General features: G+C 40.2%; 1 protein-coding gene across 4 annotated transcripts in view; it reads right to left on the bottom strand.

Annotated features, from left to right (window-relative positions):
• LOC122564056 (protein-tyrosine sulfotransferase 1-like) overlaps positions 1 to 27,624 on the bottom strand; it is a 74,889-nt gene that overhangs the window by 11,340 nt on the left and 35,925 nt on the right. For 2 of the 4 annotated variants that reach the window (XM_043718531.1, XM_043718533.1), the window contains exons 4-5: positions 24,928 to 24,997; positions 20,919 to 20,969 (exon numbers count right to left, since the gene is read on the bottom strand). The exons of 1 other annotated variant lie outside the window; for it this stretch is intronic. In XM_043718531.1, coding sequence (XP_043574466.1) covers positions 20,956 to 20,969; positions 24,928 to 24,997 — 84 coding nt within the window. In that variant the 3' untranslated portion in view covers positions 20,919 to 20,955. The remainder of the gene's footprint in view (positions 1 to 20,918; positions 20,970 to 24,927; positions 24,998 to 27,624) is intronic. One more of the 4 variants, XM_043718534.1, reaches the window with a different exon arrangement.

The raw sequence follows: 27,624 nt of genomic DNA, 5'->3' as shown, positions 1-27,624 counted from the left end.
ACACAGGAACAAACCCCAATTAAAAGGGTCATAAGGATCAGGAGAAGGTACAGGTGGAGAGAGTAGATAATGGTGAAGAAAGAATATGCCTAACAATGACCTACAGCGGGATGAGGTCAAACGGCCTTGTGAGGCCAGAAATAAGCATTTTGTCACAGATAAGGCCGGATAAGGCAAGAGATAAACAGGAGTAATGGGTGCCGATCTTAGGGAAGTGGAAGATATAAACAGGGGAGGAGCAATGAAAAAAAAACAAATTATATAAATATTGTGTATTCATTGAATTTGGTGTGTGTGTCCCTTGCCTTGTAGACACCGGACATCACACCCTCTTGCAAGAGTAAAATAAAGGACACTACTGATTCAGATTTTGTCTCGGACTGCAATTATTGAAGTGTGTGAGCTTTGTTTCTCACACTGATACCTGGAAATCTGGGAAAAAAAAGATAGAATCTCTTTTGGTGACCATGAAACTAATGCATTGCTGTGAAAATTCATTAGGTTCACTCATCCTTTAAGGGAGGATATTTGCAATCTTTAAAACCGTCTAGCTTATATGTGACTCCAAACTTCCTGAAACTGTGCCGCTCTCTGAAATAACTCAGCATGCCACACAACTGCATTCATCAAAGAAGCTCACTGCCATTTTCTAGAAGGCAGTTAAGGACTACTTAATTGTGATGGAAAAAATGAACTAATTTGCTAGAAGTCAAATATATCATTAATATTGCATAAACTTGCCATTACCACACTGATCATTTTGAATCCAATATATATTAAATCTCTATATTTTATGTGCGTGACTACTGCCTTTCAGTCCTTTTCAGCCAGTATCTTCCACTTTCTACTCTTTGGAGTTGCACTATGACTGCTGCATCTAGTGTAAAAAACAATTTTCCAAAACTAAACTTTGGGGGAATATTAAAATCTTTATTTAGTTCACTCCAGCCCTAATGTCACCTCTCTGGTTTTGGGCTGGAGTGTTGGGATATTTTAAGATACTCACAAAGTTTAGCTCAGTGCCAATTTTCTCCTTCGACTTCTTATACAATGTTGCTATTATGTTTTTCTTAACTGATTAAGTATAGAAGACAAGCTACAATGGTAACATAATGCAGCCTATTAGTTTTAGATCAGCAATTCCACCTATTAGACAAATTATGCTTTACCTTGAGCAGCTTTGTTAATTTATTACTTTCTCCAACTGCCATTTTTTTTTTGTTTACTGCTGTGCTAAACCTGTTCTGAAGTAAAGTACCTTCTATATCAGTAAGAGCAGCTTTATGACCAAAACATGCATTAACAATGTGGCACAAACGCATTTTAAGTATTAGGTGTCATATCAAGGATATGCCAACATTTATTTAATTTTCATAAAGTCATTTTAATGCAAACTAGTGGCGGCAATAATGCTGAATTTTCAATTTAACGATAAGCGAATAACCTATTTCACATTCACTTTTGTCTTTAAAGACTTAACCAGAGTTTCTGCTCCAAAACCGGAAAATGATTTTGGTTATCAACAGAATACAGGAAGGTCAGCAAAAGCTCATCCTATAGGCAAATGTTCTGGTCTATTGATAAACTCCTTATTTTATCCTAATCATCTGTTCTTTAGACACTGCACTCTTCAGCTTTGAATTGTGATCCTTCAGAGTTACAATATCAAATGCCACACACAATATTTGAATTACATATAGGTCATTCTACCTCTCAAATCTGCTCTAATGATGGCTAATCCAAGTGCAGAATAATTCCACTTTTTACATACCTTGATAACTTTTTATTCCCTTGCTAGTCAATGAACTTATCTATTTCTGCTGTCAAAACACTCAATGACCCTGCCTGCACTGCTCCCTAGGGAAGAATTCCACGGACTCCTGACGGTCTGAGGGAAGCAAATTCTCCTCCTCACCATCTTTAATGAGAAACTCATTATTTTTAAATTGGTTCTAGTCTGGATGTAGGTTTGCTCGCTGAGGTGGAAGGTTTGGTTTCAGATGTTTTGTCACCATACTAGGTAACATCATCACTGAGCCGCTGGATGAAGCACTGGTGGTATATCCCACATTTTATTTATGCGTTTAGGTTTGCTTGGGTTGGTGACATCATTTCCTGTGGTGATGACATTTCCAGTTGTTTTTCTCAGGGGGTGGTAAACGGAATCCAAGTCAATGTGTTTGTTGATAAAGTTCTGGTTGGAATGCCATGCTTCTAGGAATTCTCGTGCATGTCTCTGTTGGCTTGTCCTAGGGTGGATGTGTTGTCCCAGTCGAACTGGTGTCCTTCCTCATCAGTATGTAAAGATACTAGTGAGAGTGGGTCACGTCAACAAACACATTGACTTGGATCCCATTTATAACCCACTGAGAAAAAGAACTGGAAATGACATCACCAACCCAAGGAAACCTAAACACAAATAAAAAGTCGGCCATACCACAGTGCTTCATCCAAAGGCTCACTGATAATGTTACCTAGTTTGGTGACAAAACGTCTGTAACTGAACCTTCTAGTTCACCGAGCCATCCTACATCCAGAACCTCAACCTGAGCTCTAAATCTTCTCAAAACTCGCTGGTTCTAGTCTCTCACAAAAGAGGAAGTATTCTTTCAGCTGCCACATTGTCAAGGCTCCTAAAGATCTTATATTTTTGCTAGATACAGGTTCAAATGTCCAAACATTCCTCATAACATAAACCTTGATCCCAGGAATCAATCAAGTGAACTTCTTCTGAAATGGTTCTAATGCAATTATGACCTTTTTAAAATAGCAGGCTAAAGCTTTATACAGTATTCAAGATTCCACCCAAATAACTTCCCTGGATGTATTTCCGGGAATATCCTCCCTCAGCACAGCTGTAATGCTATCCCTTATCAAAAATGCTACTCCCCCTCCTCTCTTGCCTCCCTTTCTATCCTTCCTGTAGCACTTGTATCCTGGAACATTAAGCTGCCAATCCTGCCCATCCCTGAGCCATGTTTCTGTAATTGCTATGATATCCCAGTTCCATGTTCCTAACCATGCCCTGAGTTCATCTGCCTTCCCTGTTAGGCCCCTTGCATTGAAATAAATGCAGTTTAATTTACCACTTTGTGTTAGGACCCCTACCTAAAACAAAATCAGTTAAGATGCTTGTAAAAGGTTCCTCAAATGCAGGAATAAATGCATTCATCTGCTCTATCCTCCTATTCCTGCCCTCACTAGCTCATAGCACTGGGAGTAATCCAGATATTACTACCCTTGAGGACCTCCTTTTTAAATTTCTGCCTAACTCTCTCTAATCTCCCTTCAGAACCTCAACCTTTTCCCTTCCTATATCGTTGGTTCCAATGTGGACAATGACCTCTTGCTGGCCCCTTTCCCCTGTGAGAACATTCTGCACCCTCTCTGAGACATCCTTGATCCTGGCACCAGGGAAGCAACACAACATTCTGCTTTTTCTCTGCTGGCCACAGAAACATCTGTCTGTACCTCAGACTACAGAATCCCCTAACATAGGTGATCTGGGACTGGGACAACACTACCATTATAGGGCAAGCGAAACAAAGAACAGCCAGGGAATTCCTAGAAGCTTGGCACTCATCCACAAACTCCATCAACAAACACATAGACCTGGATCCAATATACCAGCCACTACAGCGGACAGCTGAAACTAACAACCGGAAGCGGCAGGGACAGGCCACTATAAATGCCAGAGGAAACACCACAGAAGCACTTCACAGGAGGCTCCCAAGCACTGAGGATGTCACCTAGACAGGGGACGAAACGTTTGCAACAAAAACTTCCAGCTCCGCGAACAGAACCACAGCAATAGGTGATCTCTTGGAAGCCGACATACCCCTCGTTGCATTAGAGCCAGTCTCAATACCAGAAACTGGAAGTGAGAAATAAGAAAGGGACGATCACTTTATTGGGATTGTATTATAGACCTCCTAATAGTCAGAGGGAAATTGAGAAACAAACTTGTAAGGAGATCTTAGCTATTTGTAAGAATAATAGGGCAGTTATGGTAGGGGATTTTAACTTTCCAAACATCGACTGGGACTGCCGTAGTGTTAAGGGTTTAGATGGAGAGTGTGGGATATAGGTAAAGCAGTGTTACTTCTGCAATCATAATTGCTTATGTACGGTAAAGGAACTGACACCAGTATATAATTGTTCATCCAAGAGCTGAGTTAACAAGAATGAAAACTATGTGAAGGAAATATATAATTGTTTTTGTATTAGCTAAAATGTGCATACAAGAATGAAATGTGCCTGCAAACAATGGTAGATGTTACAGACAAATAGATAAGGTGCTGTGAGGGGAGGGGGTTAAGCTAGATATGCTTGTACAAACAATAGTAATAAGCATTTGTTTCCTGCTTTTGCAAAAACAAGAACAAAGCACAATCAAGAGGTCACAAGGCCCAGTATGGGCAAAGAATAAAAAGGAAATGTTGCTTTGGTGAGCAAGGCAAACAGATGGTAGTGAAGAAGGATATATAACATTAAGACCACAGAGGGATGTGGTCAAACGGCCTTGTGAGGCCAGAAATAAGCATTTTGTCATAGACAAGGCTGGATGAATTCAGAGACAAACAAGAGTAGCGGGCGTCAGGCTCAGAGTAGTGGGAAATGTAAACAGGGGAGAAGCAATGGGAGGAGGGAAGAGAAACGAATTACATAAATATTGTGTACTCGTTAAACTTGGTGTGTGTGTGACTACCTTGTAAATAGTAGACACCACACCCCTCTTGCAAGAGCATAATAAACGATACTACTGCTTCAGATCTTGTCTTGGATTGAAATTATTGAAGTGAGTGAGCTTCGTTTCTCAGAGAGGAATTTCTTAAGTGCGTACAAGGCAATTTTCTGATTCAGTATGTGGATGTTCCAACTAGAGAAGGTGCAAAACCTGACCTACTCTTGGGAAATAAGGCAGGGCAGGTGACTGAGGTGTCAGTGGGGGAGCACTTTGGGGCCAGCGACCATAATTCTATTTGTTTTAAAATAATGATGGAAAAGGATAGACCAGGTCTAAAAATTGAAGTTCTTAATTGGAGAAAGGCCAATTTTGACGGTATTAAGGCAAGAACTTTTGAAAGCTGATTGGAGGCAGATATTCACAGGTAAAGGGACGGCTGGAAAATGGGAAACCTTCAGAAATAAGATAACAAGAATCCAGAGAAAGTATATTCCTGTCAGGGTGAAAGGGATGGCTGGTAGGTATAGGGAATGCTGGATGACTAAAGAAATTGAGGGTTTGGTTAAAAAACCAGGAGGAAGCATATGTCAGGTATAGACAGGATAGATCGAGTGAATCCTTACAAGAGTATAACGAAAGTAGAAGTATACTTAAGAGGGAAATCAGGAGGGCAAAAAGGGGACATGAGATAGCTTTGGCAATTAGAATTAAGGAGAATCCAAAGGGCTTTTACAAATAAAATAAGGACAAAAGGGTAACTAGGGAGAGAATAGGGCTCCTCAAAGATCAGAAAGGAGGCCTTTGTGTGGAGCCACAGAAAATGGGGGAGATACTGAATGAATATTTTGCATCAGTATTTACTGTGGAAAGGGGTATGGAAGATATCGACTGTAGGGAAATAGATGGTGACATCTTGCAAAATGTCCAGATTACAGAGGAGGAAGTGCTGGATGTCGTGAAATGGGTAAAGGTGGATAAATCCCTAGGGCCTGATCAGGTACACCCGAGAACTCTGTGGGAAGCCAGAGAAGTGATTGCTGGGCCTCTTGCTGAGATATTTGTATCAATAGTCACAGGGGAGGTGCCGGAAGACTGGAGGTTGGCAAATGTGGTACCACTGTTTAAGAAGGGCAGTAAAGACAAGCCAGGGACCTATAGACCGGTGAGCCTGACCTCAGTTGTTGGAAGGAATCCTGATGGACAGAATGTACATGTTTTTGGAACGGCAAAGACTGATTAGAGATAGTCAACATAGCTTTGTGCGTGGGAAATCATGTCTCACAAACTTGGTTGAGTTTTTTCAAGAAGTAACAAAAAAGATTGATGAGGGCAGAGCAGTGGATGTGATCTATATGGACTTCAGTAAGGCATTCAATAAGGTTCCCCATGGGAGACTGATTAGCACGGTTAGATCTCATGGAATACAGGGAGAACTAGCCGTTTGGATACAAATCTGGCTCAAAGGTAGAAGACAGAGGGTGGTGGTGGAGGGTTGCTTTTCAGACTGAAGGATTGTGACCAGTGGAGTGCCAGAAGGATCGGTGCTGGGTCCTCTACTTTTTGTCATTTACATAAATGATTTGGATGTGAGCATAAGAGGTACAGTTAATAAGTTTGCAGATGACACCAAAATTGGAGGTGTAGTGGACAGCAAAGAGGGTTACCTCAAATTACAACAGGATCTGGACCAGATGGGCTGAGAAGTGGCAGATGGAGTTTAATTCAGATAAATGAGAGGTGCTGCATTTTGGGAAAGCAAATCTTAGCAGGACTTATACACTAAATGGTATGATCCTAGGGAGTGTTGGAGTGCAGGTTCATAGCTCCTTGAACGTGGAGATGCAGGTAGATAGGATAGTGAAGGCGGCGTTTGGTATGTTTTCCTTTGTTGGTCAGAGTATTGAGTACAGGAGTTGGGAGGTCATGTTGCGGTCGTACAGGACATTGGTTAGGCCACTGTTGGAATATTGCATGCAATTCTGATCTCCTTCCTATCGGAAATATGTTGTGAAACTTGAAAGGGTTCAGAAAAGATTAACAAGGATGTTGCCAGGGTTGGAGGATTTGAGCCATAGGGAGAGGCTGAGCAGGCTGGGGCTGTTTTCCCTGGAGCGTCGGAGGCTGAGGGGTGACCTTAGAGTGGTTTACAAAATTATAAGGGGCATGGATAGGATAAAGTCGTTTCCCTGTGATCGAGGAGTCCAGGACTAGAGGGCATAGGTTTAGGGTGAGAGGGGAAAGACATAAAAGAGGCCTAACGGGCAACTTTTTCTTGCACAGGGTGGTACATGTATGGAATGAGCTTCCAGAGGATGTGGTGGAGGCTGGTACAATTGCAACATTTAAGAGGCATTTGAATGGGTATATGAATAGGAAGGGTTGGGAGGGATACGGGCCGGGTGCTGGCAGATGGGACTAGATTGGGTTGGGACATCTGGTCGGCGTGGACAGGTTGGACTGAAGGGTCTGTTTCCATGCTGTACATCTCTATGACTCTATGTGATCTCACCAAGACCCTGTGTAATAAAGATTATTTTTTATTTGTTCACAGGATGCAGACATTGCTGGCTTGGCCAGCATTTATTTCCCATCCATAATTGTTCCTACAAGGTGGTGAGCTGCCTCCTTGAATGGCTACAGTCCTTGGTGCATAGTTACACTCTCAATGCAGTTAGGAAAGGCTTTCCATGATTTTGGCCCAGAAACAGTGAAGAAATGGCAATAAAACTACAAGTGTGCTTGAGCTGGTTTTGTTGGTGATGGCGTTCTAATGTATCTTCTAGCTGGTAGAGGTTGCCTTACTGGATTTCATTCCTCAAAAACAAATCTTCAGCATTCCTTTAATATTTAGCCTGGTTTCTATCCAAATATTTCTTCAGGTGCTTCGATATCTTAGTAGTGACTAGTTTAAATTCATATTTTATTACACACATTTATCATTATAATCAAAGGTGGAAACACTTCTTAGACTTACTTGAGTTATTGAAGCTACTAACTTTGTAACCCAAAACTCACAGCTAAAGTTTAATACTGCACTCCCTTCACTTTTTCAAAGGCCCAGATAATAAGACCCCTCAAGACTAACACTGTCAGCCTACTATTATTGTTAGAGCTTTGAGATTCACAGTATTTCTAATACCTCAAGTCTTTTCAAAAGGTAACTACTTGATATTTCACAATAACAACCAATTTACAAGTTGCAAATGTTAATTCACTGGCAATGTTCTAAACACATGCCTGTATGTTAAAAAGCTAGCTAGCCACTGGTTTTGTACACAACAGTACACATCTTTCATGGTGCATTTAATAATACATGAAGAGTGTCTAGGAGAAAGTGAGGACTGTAGATGTTGCAGATCAGAGTTGAATGTGGGGTGCTGGAAAAGCACAGCAGGTCAGGCAGCATCCGAGGAGGAGAATCAATGTTTTGGGCATAAGTTCTTCATCAGGAATTTATGAAAAAATTATCTAGGCTAGCATTTCATGCAAGTTCTAGATAGAAGTTCTCATGAGTGAAAATAATAGAAATAGAAGAAGCGTCAATACAGGATGCTGTAATGCAGGAGTATTGGGAGAGACCTAATGGCAGTTACTGCATTATAGACAATGGCTAGAGCTAGCACCACTAAGCGAGAGAGAGATAAGATATCATGAGATAAGATTCTTAGTATTGAGATTAAGGAACATTAATAATTCCCCAAACAAGCAGTCAGAAATTTATTTCCAACAATAGAACCAAGTCAAAACATAAAGAAAGCACAAAAACAAGTGAAGACTTTGGTATTCAAATATAATATAAATTATACTAATGTGCCTCCTGAGTCAGTATTAAAATTGGTTAGTGAAATAACTCCTCAGAGGCTGGTATCCTGTCACCAAGTCACTCTTTATTTACACATGAAGAGTTCTTGACACTGACCCAGCTTTCAGAGCCAGCTCTCAGAGTAAGCAGAACCTGACATTCCTGTTTATACCCATCAGCTCGGGGTCCCTGATTGGACCAGACTAACAACCCCAATCAGGGAACTCAGATTCGATGAGGTCCACCTGGCTGACATCCTTACAATTGCTACATCCCTTCCCTTGGAGTCTGAAGACCTAGGCCGTTCTTTTTTTTGTAGATCCTCCGAGGGAGTTTTAGCACAGGGTTAGGTTCCTCCACCTCTGCTTCTGATATGGGTGGTGTGTAAAGCACAGCAGCTCACCTCTTGTACCTGGAGCATCTCAGAAGAAATTCAATCTCCTCTCCAGGTGGCAGAGGTGTCAAGGCAGCAACATCTGCTGTGTCCATTTCAGATTCTAAGTTATTTCAACGCTTGACAGAGAAAGAGCCCACAGGTTCCAGAATAGGTGCGGAAAGGCAGTAGAGGAACAAGGCTCCTGCACAGTTTGCTACCGTGTTACAGCTTTCATGTGGTCCACGTGCTTGTTCAGGACCACCACACATACCTGAACTTTATAAGTCACTGGACCTGACCTCATGTCAACTATGCCTCTTACCCATGCAGGGCCACTCCAGTAGTTCATTTCAAATGTCAAACTTCATTCCCTGAAGTAAACTGTCTGTCTCTCTTACTTAGTGGTGCCTTACATTCAGCATTTGGCCTGAAGCTATGGGTGGCTCTGCCTTGTCCTCTTTAAGTAGAACTAACACGTCTTTGTGGTCCGCTATTATTATAAATGTGCTTCTGTAAAGTTACTGGTGGAACTTTCTGACTTCAACTATGACCATGAAAAACCTTCCTTTCCTATCTGGGCGCATTTATGCTGGATACATAAACTATTGGGCATTCCTCTCCATTGGGCCACTTGTGAGCTAACACTACTCCAGCGCCAGATGAGGAGGCATTGCATGTCAATACCAGATCTCACTTGGGATCATAGTGTGCCAACATTTTAGACAATGATAGCTGTTTCTTCACTTCCCTGAAAGCTATGGCTTGGCTACGTGACCATTTCCAAGGCTGACCTTTCCTGAAGTGTTGATGCAGAAGTGCCAGGAAAGAGGTCACCAGATTATGTACAATCTTTCCATAATAGTTCACCAGCTAAAGGAAAGACCTAAGGTCGGTACTGACATGACAGCCAGGGCACCTTTGATTACTTTCACTTTATCTTCCAATGGGTGTATCCTGGTTTTGTTGACTATGTAGTACAAGTCACTTGAAGTACCTGGAACACATGTTTCCCTCCTACAGTCTTTGCCCACCTGGGAGAAATGTCTAAGGGCTATGTCCAAGTTCTCCAAGTGCTCCTTATTGGTCTTCCCTGTTAATAGGACGTTAACTAGATAAATGGCAACCTGGGGTATACCTTGTAAAATGTTCCCCATTGTCTGAAGAATGGCACAGGCTGATGATACCGCAAATCGCAGTCTCATATATTGGTACAAACATTTATTTGTATTAATTGCGGCATGCTTCTGGGAATCCTCATCTAAATGCAATTCCAAGTATGCATGGTTCACGTCCAACTTTATGAAGGGCAGCCCCCTTGCCAGCTTTGCGTATAAACCCTCTATTTGAGGGATTGGCTATTTTTCCAGCTGCAAAAAGCGGTTTACCAATTACAGCATTTTAAAGGTAGCTGGATGGGTATATGACGAGGAAGAGTTTAGAGGGATATGGGTCAAGTGCTGGCAAATGGGGCTAGATTAATTTAGGATATCTGGTCAGCATGGATGAGTTGGATTGAAGGGTCTGTTTCCAAGCTGTATATCTTCCACTCTAACTCTTGAAAGATTTTAGTATCTGGTGCCTCAGGGAAAGTTTACCTCCGAAAACCAAACAAAAAAGCTGCAGGTCCACAAGCTGTCAGGAGAATTACTGATTGTTTTTCATCTGTCGAATGTCATTTACAAGGAAACAAACTCATTATTTTCACAAACTGGGCTGAGTCATTATCAGCAGGATTGAACGAGTCAAGATTCCCAAGTAATGGCATGATACCAGAAATCCTTACCCCACCTCAAAGATGACTGTTGTGAGCGAATTTCTTCAGGAGCACATTTTTCTCTCGTCACCACTGAAATAGCTCCAGAGGCTGGCATCCCTTTATTTACACTCATCCAGCTTCCTCAGAGCCAGCTCTCAGAATTCACAAAACCGCATACACACCTGTTTATATAGAGTCATAGAGATGTACAGCACGGAAACAGACCCTTCGGTCCAACTTGCCCATGCTGACAGATGTTCTAAATAAATCTAGTTTCATTTGCCAGCATTTGGCCCAAAGCCCTCTAAACCCTTCTTATTCTTCATGTATCCATCCAGATGCCTTTTAAATGCTATAATTGTGCCAGCTTCCACCACTTCCTCTGGCAGCTTGTTCCATACATGCAATACCTTCTGCGTGAAAATTTGCCTCTAAGGTCCCTTTTAAATCTTTGCCCTCTCACTTAAACCTATGCCTTCTAGCTTTGGACCCACACCCCAGGGAAAAGACCTTATCTATTTACTCTATCCATGCCCCTCATAATTTTATAAATCTCTAAAAGGTCATGCCTCAGCCTCCGATGCTCCAGAGAAAATAGCCCCAGCATATTCAACCTCTCCCTAAAGCTCAAACCCTCCAACTTTCTGAACCCTTTCAAATTTCCCAACATCCTTCCTATAGCAGGTATCTGTCAGCTAGTGCTCCCTGACTGGACAAGATTAACTGCGGGGTAAAACAATGACTGCAGATGCTGGAAACCAGATTCTGGATCAGTGGTGCTGAAAGAGCACAGCAATTCAGGCAGCATCCGAAGAGCAGCAAAATCGACGTTTCGGACAAAAGCCCATCAGGAATAAAGCTTTATTCCTGATGAAGGGCTTTTGCCCGAAACGTCGATTTTGCTGCTCGTCAGATGCTGCCAAGATTAACAGCGCCAATCATGGAACTCATTTTCTGTAAAGGTCCATCTGGCTGACCTCATTACAATCACTAAAGTCAGGATTCAAAAACATATGTTAATGGCATATTTGTTCATTTCTGTTCCCCCAAAACACAGTACATACCCAGTACAAAACAGAAAAATAATAATTAGCAGCATTTATTAGAAAACAAATTTTAAAATTTGATATCCTCAACCAAAAGGGGTGGCGACAGGACTGCATATTACTTTAATTTACATATTCCAAATTATAATTTGTCATTTTCATAAAAAGAATATGATTTTTTAATTGAAATAATCACATAAGTGCAACTATTGGAAGAGAAAGTTAAATTTAAAGTACAGAATGAATTGTTTTTAAGACTGATCAATGTCAAGTGTCCTATTCTTTTAATGCAAAAAAAAAGACAATGTCATTTAAATAATACAGCAAAAAATAGCACTGCAGAAAGTGAAAATCAGGTCTGACTGACATTGATAAAATGTTCTATGCCAAGCTCTGAGACATAAGTTACACATATAGGATAAGCTGGCTTTGTATGAATAAAGGTCCTACTAGAATCAAAACATTAGCTGTTTTTCCACAGATGCTGCCAAATCTGCTGAGTTTCTCAGGCATTTTTATTTTTATTTCAGATTTGCAGCACCTGTAGTATTTTGCTTTTATTTGTATGAATAGGAACTTTCATTGTTAGTGTGATTATTGCTGTGGAAGATGGTTTATTAAAATGCTGATGAAACAACTTAAAACACATGAGAAAAAGGATACAGGAAGGATTTTGAAAAAAATGAAAAGAAAAATGATTTTAAAAAGTGAGAGATTATCAAACAGAAAGAACATTAAAGTAGAAAAAGTATATATTGAATAAAATTAATGAATTAGAAGGAACACTTTAGGATTAAGGCAGTTCGGGCTTGCTTTTGGGCAGAAGTAATTTTTTTAAAAAATCATGATGTTGCCTTTGCTAGCTGGGCAAGCATTGATTGGCATTCGTAGTTAACCATGAGAAGGTGGTGGTAAGCTGCATTCATGGAATCAGCACACCCACAATGCTTTAGGGAGAACGTTTCAGGATTTATTCCCAATGACACTTAAGGAATGGTGATATATTTCCAAGTCGGAGTTGTGAGGGGGGGGTGACTTACAGGTAGTGGCAGTGGCTCTCCTGTGTATCTAATGCCCTTGTCTTTCTAGACAGTAGCAGTCATTTATCGAGAGAGTGCTGCCTAAGAAGTTTTGGTATGTTGTTGCAGTGCGTCTTGTAGATGGCAAACACTGCTGTTCTTGTGAGTCAATAGTGAAGGGAGTGAATGTTTGCGGATGTGATGCTAGTCAAGTGGTCTGCTTTGTCCTGGATGCTGTAAAGCTTCTAGAGTGTTGATGGAGTTACAATCATCCAGGCAAGTGGGAGTATTCCATCATTCTCCTGACTTGCACCTTGTAGATGGTAGACAGTCTTTGGGGAGTCAGAATATGACTCAGTCACTGCAGGATTCCTTGCACGTGATTTATTCTAATAACCACAGTATTTAGATGATTAGTCCAGTTCAGTTTCTGCTCAATTCATTTCCAGCATCTAAGTTGATGCCAGGTGCTCTGTCCATTTAACCAGGCTTTTACTGGTTGATACATCTGAATGGCTTGCTTGGCCATTTCAGAATGCAAAAAACCCAAAGAACTGTGAATGCTGGAAATCAGAATGGCAGAGGGCAGCTGGCATTTTATTGTCAAACACATTGTGGGTCTGAAGTCACATGTAGGGCAGATTTCCTTTCCTAAAAGTACATTAGTAAACCAAATGGATTTTTAATGACAATCAATAATGGTTTCATATTCATCATTAGATTTTTGATTCCAGATTTTTAGAAAAATCAAACACTGCTATCTGCTGTGTTGGAATTTCAGTCTGGGATCCCAGAGCATTATGTGCCTCCAGATTACTAGTCCGGCAACAATTCACTATCACATCTCTGCAAGGCCTAAGAAATCCTGGTTACAAAATATTCAGGGTGAATCAAGTAGAGAAAACAAGGAAGAATGGAAGTAACAATCAGAGATTCATTACTGGCAAAGAACTTAAAGATATAAGACATGGCCCTACAATCCTGTGAGGAACAGTTAATTTTTAAAAGACATCAAACAAACAGCAAATAACCAATAGAAATATGCAAGATGATTTTATGTTTAAGCAAACAACAAGCTTTATTGTATATAAAAAAGAATTAAACAAATTAACCACTGTAGCTAATAAGGTCTAATGTCATAAACTCAATTCTATTTCCTATTTATCCCCAAAAAAGTCCTTTAACCAATGAAATCTTTCGAGATCCTTTCATTTTTCCTGGGGCCAACTCATCGTTCTCTGGAGTTCATGGATATCTCTTCAGTGTTCCAGCTATTCACCAACATGTAAGATTTTGTGAGGGTCTTTCCTTTAGCTTCTGATTATGTAATCTCCATTTTTAAAAATTTGCCTAATGACTTTGGATTTCATAGCTCCAGCATGAGAAGGGGAATTTGGTAATGGGATATGAGAAAATGGCCAAGGCCAGGTATTTTGTGTCTGTCTTCACAGTGGAGGACACAAATAACATGCCAGCAATTGACACAGACAAAGGTAGGTGAGGACCTGGAAACAATCATTATCATGAAAAAGGTAGTGTTGTGCAAACTAATGGAGCCAAGGGTAGATAAATCTCCTGGCCCTAATGGAATACATCCGAGGTTACTAAAAGAGGTGGCAGGAAAAATAGCAAATGAACTTATGGTAATTTTCCAAAATTCACTAGACTCTGGGAGAGCTCCAGCAGATTGGAAAACAGCAAATGTGATGCCACTATTTTAAAAAGGAGGTAGACAAAAGATGGGGAATTATAGACCGGTTAACTTATCTTCTGCAGTGGGGAAAATGCTTGAAGCTATTATCAAGGAACAAATAATAAGGCATCTAGATAGAAAACGTCCCATAGGGCAGTTGCTGCAATTAGTTCATGAAGGGGAAGTCATGCTTAACTAATCTACTGGAATTCTATGAAGACATTATGAGCATGGTGGACCCAGTAGATGCGGTGTATCTAGATTTACAAATATATTTGACAAGGTGACCCAGGCTGGTGCATTAGATAAAGATGGAAGGTGTTAAGGGCAATATATTAGCATAGATACAGGATTGGTTAACTAACAGGAAGGAAAGAGTGGGGATAAATTAGTGTTTTTCTGGTTAGCGGTGACTTGTAGTGTGCCTAGTGTTGGGACCGCAATTATTCACAATTTAGATACAGGAGTTGGAGTTGGGGACCACATGTAGTGTGTCTACATTTGCGGATGACACGAAGATAAGTGGTACAGCAAAGTGTGCAGAGGACTGTGAAACTTTGTAGAGGACTGCGAAACTTTGCAAAGGGACATAGATACTTTAAGTGAGTGGGAAAAGGTCTGGCAGATTGAATACAACATTAATAAATGTGCAAGTCATCCATTTTGGTCGGAACAACAGTAAAAAGGACTATTACTTGAATGGTAAAAATGTGCAGCATACTGCTGTGCATAGAGACCTGGGTGCCCTTGTGCATGAATCACAGAAGGTTGGTCTGCAAATAGAATAGGTAATTAAGGCGGCAAATGAATTTTGTCCTAGATTGCTAAAGGAATTGACTTGAAAAGTAGGGAGATTATGGTGCAGCTTCATAGGGTGCTGGTGAGACCACACCTGGAGTACAATATGCAGTTTTGGTCTCCTTACTTGAGAAAGGATGTACTGGCACTAAAGGGAGTGCAGAGGAGGTTCACTAGGTTGATTCTGGAGTTGAAGGGGTCGGCTTATGAGGAGAGACTGAGTAGACTGGTATTATATTCATTAGAATTTAGAAAAATGAGGGGGTGATCTTATAGAAACATATAAAATTATGGCCTGGTCCTTGACCTTGAGAATTTTTTAAAACAGTGATCTTATAGAAACATATAAAATTATGAAAGGAATAGATAGGATAGTAGTAGAGAGGATATTTCTACTGGCGGGTGAAACTAGGACAAGAGGACATAACCTCAAAATTAGGGGGAGCAAATTTAGGACTGAATTGAGGAGGAACTTCTTCACCCAGAGGGTTGCGAATCTTTGGAATACACTGCCCAGTGAAGCAGTTGAGGCTTCCCTCAGTAAATGCTTTCAAAGCTAAGATAGATAATTTTTTTGACAGTAAAGGAATTAAGAGTTATAGTGAGAGAGTGGGTAAGTGGAGCTGAGACCACGAAAAGACCAGCCATGATCTGACTGAATGGCAGAGCAGGCTTGAAGGGCCAGATGGCCTACTCCTGCTCATGTTATTATGAGCTTTCTGTGATTCCTGCCGGTGGCTTAAAACATCATAAAACACCCTTATTTTCCAATAACTGTTATGACTTCAAACTGTAACCACAATGACTACATCCAGAACTTCAACTGCAACAACGTTAACTTCCTTTTATTGTGGACTGTGTATGTTCTTTTCCACAATGCTAAACAAATCTGCCAATTGTGTTTCCCATTTCCAACTGTGAGTTCGAGTATCAGCTCCCTCTTTCTGGCACTAAGTTGGACAAGAAATCCAGCACTGACTTTACGTGGGATGGAAAGTGGTGTCTCTTTCAAATGGAATCTTTCTCTGTGCAGCATGAGATCTTGTTTAACTGCTGTTACAGCGAATTGGGTCAGAAGAATCACAAGGATCATTAAGGTCACGAGGCCCCATACTTAGCTTATTATCAATTTGTGTAGGAAAATATGTTTTGTTCCGAGAAAAAACACGACAACTAACTTTTGGATGAAGATGAGTAAATCGAAAACATTTATTCTGGCAACATGAGTTCCATGTCCAAGAATTCGAACGGGTGATTAATACAGTCACCCATTGTGCTCAGGTCAGACAGCAGTACTCACCAGGCAGGCCAGGTGGTTCGAAGAATAGAAACAGACTTCCTACAGTGTGGAAACAGACCCTTCGGCCCAACAAGTCCACTCGCCAAAGATTAACCCACTCAGACCCAATCCCCTACTCATTTACTCCTGACTAATGCACCTACATACCCCTGAACACTGTGGGCAATTTAGCATGGCCAATTCACCTAACCTGCACATCTTTGGATTGTGGGAGGAAACCAGAGCACGCAGAGGAAACACATGCAAACACGGGGAGAATGTGAAAATTCCACAGACAGTCGTCCGAGCCTAGAAACCGAATCCAGGTCCCTGGTGCTATAAGGTAGCAGTGCTAACCACTGAACTAGTGCCACCTAGGTTGTGCTCAAAAGAACTGTTTTCTTCAGGCGCAAGACAGACCAAAAAAGGTGCAGGGAGGAGTTCCTTAGAGCTTCAAGCAGAGAGTGGAATGCTGTCTTCACAACTTTAATGAGATCAATGCCAAATGCTTATGTCCTTTGGTATTAGTGAACCATCCTCAACTGTCATGGGTTATATAATCGCATTAATTTACATATCTTATCTAACCTACTGCTTCTCAACAAATTTAATGAACCGTCAGAAATTCCTACAAATAGTCAATTGCCTCTATCAGGTAACCACTGTCATTAACACCCAAAATGTAACAGGTGTGGGCATGATTTTATCCCTAGCCTTCCAATGACCCGGAAAGCTACTGAAGGTCCAACATTGATATAGTTTGTTAGCTGCATTTCCAACATTAACTAGTCTTATCTGCTGGCTACACACTAACTGAATTCTAGAGATAAATTCAAACACAAAGAATTGCACTAAGGTTTACTCAAGGTGACACACACAGCCAACTCCCAGGTAAAAACACAAATTAACTACAATAGTCTCCCCATACCCTCGGGGGTTACGTTCCAAGACCTACCGCGGAAGCCCAAAACCACAGTTGAAGCAAACTCATTCATTTAAATGGGAAACATTCCTTCCCGGTAGCCTCCTGGTCCATGCTTCTGGAATGTTCCCTGTAACATGTTCAGGCCACGGTAAGTCGCAGGAAACTGAAAACGCAGAAATTGATTCCATGGATACAGGGGGTTGCCCTTTGTCTCCAAATTAACTAATTCCAAAGTTTTCCTTAATTCTGGGAAACCAAGTTAATAACTTTTTTTTGCAGTGATATCTAGTCTCCAGTTCTTTAGTCAAGTATGACTACCTGCAACTTTAGGATTCTCACCTTTATTACTGTGACATTATCATGAAAACACAAGGATATCTTTTGAGTTGTAAATATCTGAATTTTACATTTAAAATTTGATTTCTAAAACCTATAATCTGTACCCCTAAAATATATTAACTGTAATATTAAACATATGTAACAGAGGGCAAAACATAAATTTAAAAAAGGGAAATGGTACTATTCAGAAATGTGTTTTGGATCACAGAAGAGTAGAAGTGAGTCAAAGGAAGAGTTATAAAGATAAAAACAAACCAGGAACCATCAGACCACAATACTATCTGGTTTTAATTATCCAAAGACAGACATGAGTAAAAGTAATTTTATTGCTAAGAACAGGAGCTTTTACAGCATGTGCAAGACTACTTTCCAGACCATTGCATTTTAAATTTAAGGAAAGAAACAGAGCTGGATGTGATGACAGGAAAGTTTTGACTTTGATTTTTCCCAAATATATAACAGATGAACAAATCTGCATAAATTTGCAGCAAATATCTGACAAGAGGAAAAAGCCAGAGGAAACTTTCAAGCAGATAAGACTTACTAGATATATGCTCACAAAAAGTAAAGAAATTAAGAAAAAAGAGTGAGTGTCTTTGGCTTAATTGACAAAATTAGATTGAGACTTGGAGATAGGACCAATACTATAAAACAAAACCACAATGAAACCTAGACTAGAACAGCTGACAAGGAGCATCTAAAATTGGAATTAATGAGGAAACAAAATATTATAAATAAATGCAAACAACTAAGTGTCAAACATAGGATAAGATCAAAAACATTAAGGAACTGAAATAATGCCGATAAACCTTTGAACTCTAAAAACATTATGACCAGGACTTAGATTTTTTAAAATTAAATTCTTACACCTGTTTATGACAAACCTAGTGGTTAGCACATTCTGAGGTGAGAACAGAACAGTTCATTTGGCTCCGAAATAGGACACTACCACCACACTTGGCTTAATTTGGGGGAGGTGCAGTCTTATTCGAAATAGTAGTCAAATTATGAAGTTGATACGTGAACCCAAAATTCGTACAGTATGCAGTGAGAATGCTGCGTTTGAGCAAGGGACCCCAGCTGCAAAACTGGCTAAATGAAAATGCTGAAGTCAACACATCCCCTTTTCTCATCACTAGCAGCATTCTTTACAGCCGTCTCTAAAAAAAACTGCAGGACCTCAGGCTTGCCAGCGGTTGTATTTTAAAGCAATTGATTTCATTCGTCTGCTCCGACCTCCTGCAAGTCATGCGTCTCTGTTACCTGACACTTTGCTGAGGCAGCAATGTCAGGTACAAGAGCTTGCCGTATTTCCTGCCTTGTGCCGGGAGGTGACCGTCACCCTCACACAGGCCGCTGCTTAGCAAACTCCGAGGTCGAACACGTCAAAGAATGATTTTCCTGCCTCGCTGCATCCCCTCCCTTCATAGCCCCAATACACTTGTGGATTCCAGATTATTCCCACCTGACCACTGGCAACTTTGCCTTTAGCTGCCGAGTCCCAAAATCTGGAATTCTGTTCATTATCCTCTGCGCTTCGACTTCATATAAGATGCTCCTAAAAGGCTAGCTCTTCGTCAGAAGGTGTTCATCATTTACCCTAACTGCACTTATGTTCTCGTGTCAAATTTTGTCTGACATTCGTAACAAATTTGAAAATTTAAAAGTATTTTCTACCAATCTGTCACAATCCGGCTGCTATGATCATTTTGCTACAAAATAAAATCGTTATTTTTAGCTAAACACTACGCCACGTCGTCTGCACACGCCCTGCGTGTTGTTTTCATTTTCGGTGCTGTTGATTTTCTATATTCCTTAGATTCATCCCGATTTTATTTTAAAAAGTTACCTGGCCCTTAAAGTACTGAATTTATTCAAAACTTAAATTTGACTTAATACTATTCATCTGGAGAAGCACAACCTTTAGTCGAATTTTTCATTCCATTTTCTCACTTGGAATTTAATTGACTTTTACTCATCCTATCTTTTAGGTGTGTTCCATTATAGACATTGGTTCTATTTGTTACTTCTTCCTTCTATGTAATCTGGACAAGATAGGAATGACGTCATACCATTTTTGCAGCATGCAAAAAAGCCCTTCAAACCATAGCGTGCACAGCAGTAATCAAGCATCTATCTATCTATGATGAGCCCTGATTAACTTGCCTTTATTGGTTCTCTGAATGGAGACCTCACATGCAGCTGTACAAGACATTGGTTAGGCCATTTTTGGAATATTACATTCAATTCTGGTCTCTCTGCTTTAGCAAAGATGTTGTGAAACTTGAAATGGTTCAGAAAAGATATACAAGGATGTTGCCAGGGTTGGAGCTATAGGGAGAGGCTGAATCGGCTGGGGCTGTTTTCCCTGGAGTACTGGAGGCAGGGAGCAAGGATAGGGTAAAAAGACAAGGTTCCTTTCCCCAGGGTAGCGAAGCCTAAAACTGCAGGGCATAGGTTTAAAGTGAGATGGGAAAGATTTAAAAGAGACCTAAGGGGCAACTTTTTCCACAGTGAGGGTGGGGAGTGTATGGAATGAACTGCCAGAGGAAGTGGAGAAGGCTGGAACAATTATAACAACATTTAAAATGGAATAGAAAGGATTGTGAGGGATATAGACCGAATGCTGGCAAATGAGACTAGATTATTGTAGGATATCTGGTTGGCATGGATGAGTTGAGTGAAAAAAATGGATCCTCAGCTCCTCTTTAAAACTCCTGCTCTTTATCTTAAAACTGTGGCCCCTGGTTACTGACCGCTCTAAGACTCCAGCCTAGAGAACATCCTGGTGAATCTTATCTGCACGATCTGTATTGCAATCACATCCTTTGTATCTTGTTCTCAACATAATTTTTGTTATAATAAAATTTCATTATAGTGCAGTCAGCTTTTTCAAAAAGTTTGTCATTTCTTTGGTTGCTTACTTATTCCTCAACATTCTTGAGACAACTTTGCATGCAAATGTACAGGAATTTTGCATTTTACCATTTCTATTTACAAAATGAAATGAGGCTAACTGAAGAATGCAACTGGTCACCTCCTTCTGATAAATTATTTTCCCAGATTCTTTAGCATTTACCATTGTTTGGATATCTTTAGCCATTGTAACTTTTAAACATAGCCTCAGAAATAGTAACAAATTTGAACAATCCAAAACATCACTGTAAATCCAGTTGACAATGCAACCTAATACTGTACCTCTGGCAGATCTTTAAGAATTGCAGGTAGTTGAAAGTCACCTTTGATTACCTGGGAAAAGAAATGAGTTTATTTTAGCGTACTCTACATTTCCTCAAATAAAACCATCCCAGATAGTACATGCTCAACTTTTCCTCATTAATACTGTCACTTCTCTTCCTGGGGGAGGAAAGTGAAAGAAAATAAGAATGACAGACAAATGACAGAAAGCCAAAAAAACAAAATCAGAAAGATGAGTAAATATAGTGAAGCTAAAAGAATTAAGTCAAAAAACAATTTAAAAGTCAAAATTAAACAGGTATCAGGAAAAAGTATATCCCTTTTATCTTAAACGCCATTCAAAATTTAAACTTAAATTTTAGTACGGTCAATTCGGTCTTAGATTTTAAAGCAGTCTAATGTGAGGTGCAAAATAATAAGAATGTATACATTGGCTAACGTTTCAATAAGATTTAAAGTTGAATCTTTAAAATGCTTTCATCCATGAACTACAATGACTTGCAGAAAAGGAGCAACCACAATAATTACCTAGCAACAAAAGGACAGGATGAAAGTCTGTTCCACCATCCAATAATTTCATTGCTGAAGGCTATCCCAAATGCATTTATCTAACTTCAATCTAATCCTTTCTGGCTCCAATCTTGGAACATAATGCAATAAATGACATCTGTGTTAAACCCGCTGATGAAAGGTCATCAACAGGAGATGTTAATTCCATCCTTCTCTTAACAAATGCTATCACAGTGTGCTCTTGTGCTAAATATTGTCCAATGTAACTGCAGGAGCACACAAAAAAAAATGGCTGGCATATTTACAAATATAATTTCCCAATTATGTGATTACAAATTATTTTCAAAAACTAAAAATTAATATAGTTGAGACAATGATTTCAAACATTTTTTTTCTTAAAAGAGGTTCTCTCTCCCTGATCAACAAAGTACTTTACCACGTCATGTAACTTGCAAATGTTTCTCGATATAGGACCAACGAACAAATATACAAGTTTTGAGCACTGATTACCCGTTTTTACTACACTTCTTTTTTATAGCTATCTTTCTTTGATCTTGTAAATCCACGATGCAAATGGTTTGGCATTACATTTTATTTAGAGTTAAATTTGAGCTTTAAATGCGAAAGAAAAGTATACATTTGCTCAGCATTTAAAAAAATAAATTTACTTGCAACATGGTTTGTGGCACAATAATCACTCCTGTCAATGGATGATCAGTATATATTGGAACACCTTAGATCTATCTATATGCGTATTGAACAAATAGTCTCTTTTTAAATTGTCCTCCTGTATAAATTGGTAAATATGAAAATTTCTGTTTCCTCCCACAATCCAAAGATGTGCAGGTCAGGTGAACTGGCCATGCTAAATTGCCCATTATGTTAGGTACATTAGTTAGAAGTAAATATAGGGGAAGGCTGGTTACTCTTTAGAAGGTCGGTGTGGACATGTTGGGCTGAAGGGCATGTTTCCATACTGTAGGGAATCTAATCTAATCTAGGGGTATAGGTGGGTTGCCGAAGCGCAACCCCTACATTTACCCCTTACCTAACACTACGGGCAATTTAGCATGGCCAATTCACCTGACCTGCACATCTTTGGACTGTGGGAGGAAACCGGAGCAATAGACAATAGGCAATAGGTGCAGGAGTAGGCCATTCAGCCCTTCAAGCCTGCACCGCCATTCAATATGATCATGGCTGATCATGCCTCATCAGTATCCTCTTTCTGCCTTATCTCCATAACCCTTGATTCCACTATCTTTGAGAGCTCTATCCAACTCTTTCTTAAATGACCCGGAGGAAACCCACGCAGACACGGGGAGAAAGTGCAAACTCCACACAGTCAGTCGCCTGAGGCGGGAATTGAATCCGGGTCTCTGGCGCTGTGAGGCAACAGTGCTAACCATTGTGCCACTGCGGGAAACGTCTCTGATATCTCTTATTTTGATGACAAACTAAGCATACACACAAATTAAATCAGCTTTTCAGGTGCTTTGTCAAAATAATTAATTTTAATCATGTTATTTCAGAGTCATTTTCCTGTTAGGTTTTGGCTAATCTGTGCAGTGATAAAGTTAACCTCTCCCGCTCACAGATCTCATTTACAGTTATTATAGGGAAGCATCTACACCAAGGAATAAATTCTTGTTTAATTTGCTATTCCAATAGATTATGAATAACAGAGACCATATCATATTGAGACTTCTATTTCAATCATCTCAGCTACTGATAAAATACGATTTCCTGTGCTACGTAAGTGTATTTTAATCAACATTCATAGATATGTTAATACAACCTCTGAACAGATTGGGCTTGAACACAGGTTTCCAGGCTTTAATGTAGGGACACTATCACTGAGCCACAGGAACCCAACCTGGATTACGTAGTCGCTCACCAATGCAAGCAGTAATTAGCACTAATATTACGGACTTCAAGCACAGCTAGAAAGAGCAAATTTAATGTCAACAACAAAACACAAGTTAGCACAATCCAGGATCGACAACAACGTTTTCCATACCAATTACTGCTAGCTTGTTGCTACTCCCTGAACATTTGCGTACAGACAAGTTTAAAAACAGACAGTGCTGGGTTTTGAGGTATGGAAGATTAATGTTGGCCATAGATTCCACAGCTGAAATTCAAATACTATTGTATTGCAAACCCAACAAGAACGAAGGAAGTGTTCAGCCTCCCTAGACCAGCAGTGGATGGTCAACACTTACACCAGGATTCCCATTTGGAACAAGGGAATCAAATCAGAGACTTTCTGTACAACTCAGAGACCCATTATCTTTATTGGTTAAGCCACTAGGCATTCTCCAATCCAAGTTTCAATCCAGCTAGAGAATTTCTAGTCAGTTCTGCAGCCTTCAACTTATTCAAGAATAAAAGATAGAACAGTGGACTTTTTTTTGTAAAGGAAGTTGTAGATGCAATTTAATGACATTAGTGGAAGCTGGTGTCCATATTAACGTATTAAGAAAATGCTTCAACAATAATCTAGCCATATTACATAAAGCAAAACAAGAAGGGTTGGCATTCTTGGGAAAAAAAATCCATATTTTATTATTCAATTGAAACCCCCCCACCCATTCCAAAAGTGGATGTCCTACCTCTGCTTTTCCAGCAGTTAAAGACCTGAATGCAGGCAGAGAAACTTAACCACCAAATCATGGAAAATCAATGCTAGGAGATAGTTACTGCTAACAATAAACCTCTACTTACTCTTTTGAATGTAGCCCCAAAGTCCTGACCAAGCAGAAAACTGTCAAAATCAATGCATCAAAATGTATATTTTTCAAGTTTGACAGTAAATTTAAGTGCAGACATTTTAAAATAAAGCAGCAAGTTATAATTGTGTCCATGGAGGGAGGAACATTCAATGCTTCCAAAAATGTACATTTCTTGATTGGTACTCCATCCACCCCCTCCATCACCAACATTCAGTAACAGCAATATGTACTGTCTACATGATGCACTGCAGAAATTCATTAGAGGTCCTCAAAAGTACATTCCAAACCCATGACCGCTCCTATCTAGAAGGACAGGGACAGCAGATATATGGGAACATTACCATCTTCAAATTCTCCTCCAAGTCACTCACCATCCTGACTTGGAAATAGATCAGCATTCCTTCACTGTCGCGGGGTCAAAATCCTGGAATTCACTCCCCAATGAAATTGTGGGTCAACCACAGTAGGTCAACTGCAGCAGTTCAAGAAGGCAGCTCACCACCACCTTCAAGGGCAACTAGGGACATGCAATAAATACTAGCCAGCCAGCAATGTCCTGTTCTACAAAAATGAATACATTTTTGAAAAAATTTCAAGAAATTGGCAAGCACTCATCCAACAGGCTAACACAAATTTCATGTATACACTGGAAAACTGCCATAATTGGTGGTGACAAGGCCTAAACACCAATATCACTTTTGAGGTAGTAAACTGTACCTAAAGCAATGTACATAGTAGAATTAGGCCATTCAGCCAACTGGTACCTGCAAATAGTTGTGCTTCACATGAACCTCCTCCCAGCCTACTTTCTATCGGTAGAACCTCAAAAGATTGCTGTGAAATATTAAAATAATATATTTATAACATATGCACAAAATGTTTGAGATAGACAGACAGACAGATACATGTATGAAAGATTAGAATGCTTGTGGTATTTAAAATTCCATCACTGGATATAGGTGTCACTGAAGCCCAGCATTTGCCACTCATCCCTCTGCCAAATTACCACTGCAAGTGGTGGTGAGCTGCTTTGTTGAATTGTTGCAGCCAACATGGTGCGTGTAGGGAGAAGTTACAGGATTTGACTCAGCAACAGAGAAGAAACAAATATATTTACAATATGGCTTGAATAAAGTATAAATGGTGGCATTCCTATGCATCTTTAACAATTGCATCTTGCAGGTGGTGCACCCTGCTACCACTTTGTGTTCGTGATTGAGGGAACTAATGTTTAAGGTGATGAATGGGGTGTCAAACAAATAGGATACTTTATCATGGATAGTATTGCATTTCTCAAGCATTATTGATGCTGCACCAATCTAGGCAAGTGGAAAGTATTCTATCGCACTCCTGCCCTATACTTTGTAGACAAGTGGACAGGCTTTGAGGAATCAGGAGGGAAGTTCCTCACTGCAAATTTCACAGCCAATGATCTGCTCTTTTAGCTACGAGCATTTAAGATGTAGGTTGGTCCAGTTAAATTTTTGGTCAATTATCACTCCTGGATTTGATAGTAGGATTCAATGATGGTAATTCCATTGAAAGTCAGATGGTTAGATTGTCTTGTTCTAGATAGTAATTACCTGACACTTCTGTGGTATGAATGACACTTGCCACTTAGCAGCTTAAAAGGTGAATGTTGTCCAGATTTTGTTACATGCAGGTAGACCGCTTTGTCAGCTTGTGGAATTGAGAACAGGTCTGAACAGGTCTGTAATTACGTGAACAACTCTGTTTCTGATCTTATTTGGAGCAAGGTGATTTGAACTCAGGTCTCCAAAGCACAAGTCTAGGCCTACAGACTGCTACTCCAGTCACGTAACCATTCTGCTTCCTATCTGGGGAAATGGTAGCATATCTGACATTCTGAGCACTCTTGCCTCCTCTTTATTGTTCCTCTCTTCTCCCCACTCAAGTGTTGCTTAATCGTGAGCTTATGTAGGTTAACAAAGAAGGTTGAAGGGTACAGTACTTGGTGCAAGATACAGCAGAATTTTGGGCAGATCATGGAAGGCCAGGCAAGAGCACACAGGACTAGGCAAACATTGAGATAATAAAGACATGGGTTGACGGCTGCACCATAGATGAACTGAGGCAGGGCTGGGGTTGATCATTTACAACGAGAGCGAGAGAAGAATGAACAGCTCCTGGGTATTGTAGTGGACAGCTGAACACACCATACACAGAAGTAAATAAAGGAATAATATCATACATGATAAGGTTAAAAGCCTTACTTAGGGATGAAGAGCAAGCAGCCTCAAATGACAGCATGTGTGTAGATACCCACTCAATCCAAGATACTCCTGACAAGTATCTCGAGAGGTAGCAGTACTGGCCTAAAACGTAAGAAAAAGCTAGGAGAACACATCTACAGCTAGGATCTGAAGTTTAAACAGCATCCAAAGGGCACAGTTAAAAAAGGAAAAGTTCCAAAGGCAGGCCAAAACAAAAGGCTTAAGAGCAGCAAATTCAACCTTGGAAGGCTTCAAAGCCAAGCCACAGACTCAGCAATACTTTGAAGAAAAGCTATGAGAACACCTTGACAGTAAAGAGGAGAAAAAAAAAAATCGATTGTCACTCAGATCAATCAGGTTTGATAGTCAGTAAGAGACCTAACCATTATCTCAACAATTTTATAGTGCAGAAGGCCTGTAACAAGGACAGACGAGGAATCTCTGGAAGTAACAGTTCCACTGCTGTAGAACAGCTTAAGGCTTAACACATAGGAGCAGAACCGTCGAGTCAACGTTTTATAGGTCCACTGGCTGATGATGTTCTTGTAAGGCAAAGCATGAAACAAAGTAACATCCAGCATTCTGCACTGATTAAAATATTTGACACTAGCTTCAGCTTGAAAAGAAAGTTAGTGATAGAATAGGAGAGATTCAAAAATCAGCAATCTCAGCATGAGACAAATTAATAGAAGCCGTTTGAACAGATTTATATCATTCATCAGGATGCTGTGGGTACTATGCATTGAAGAAGGATGAATTAGAGGCCATACAGTACAAAGTTTGAGAGAAGATTTGTAGCTCGGGTGCTCGTTGTTGTCGTTCTGTTCGCCGAGCTGAGAATTTGTGTTGCAGGCGTTTCATCCCCTGTCTAGGTGACATCAGTCCTTGGGAGCCTCCTGTGAAGCGCTTCTATGAGGTTTCCTCCGGCATTTATAGTGATTTGTATCTGCCACTTCTGGTTGTCAGTTGCAGCTGTCCGCTGCAGTGGCCGGTATATTGGGTCCAGGTCGATGTGCTTATTGATTGTCTGAGGCATTCCTAGAGGCAACAACTCACCAGGACAAAGGACCCGATACCCAGCATGAGCAAAACCAATGTAGTGTACAAAATCCCATGCAAGGACTGAACAAAACACTACATAGGACAAACAGGAAGACAGCTAATGATCCGCATCCATGAATACCAACTAGCCACGAAACGACACGACCAGCTATCCTTAGTAGCCAC

This window comes from Chiloscyllium plagiosum, chromosome 28 (assembly GCF_004010195.1).
Source record: "Chiloscyllium plagiosum isolate BGI_BamShark_2017 chromosome 28, ASM401019v2, whole genome shotgun sequence".
Classification (NCBI taxonomy): Eukaryota; Metazoa; Chordata; class Chondrichthyes; order Orectolobiformes; family Hemiscylliidae; genus Chiloscyllium; species Chiloscyllium plagiosum.
The sequence above is the reverse complement of the archived record's forward strand: the minus strand, read 5'-3'. Positions and strand labels throughout refer to the sequence as shown.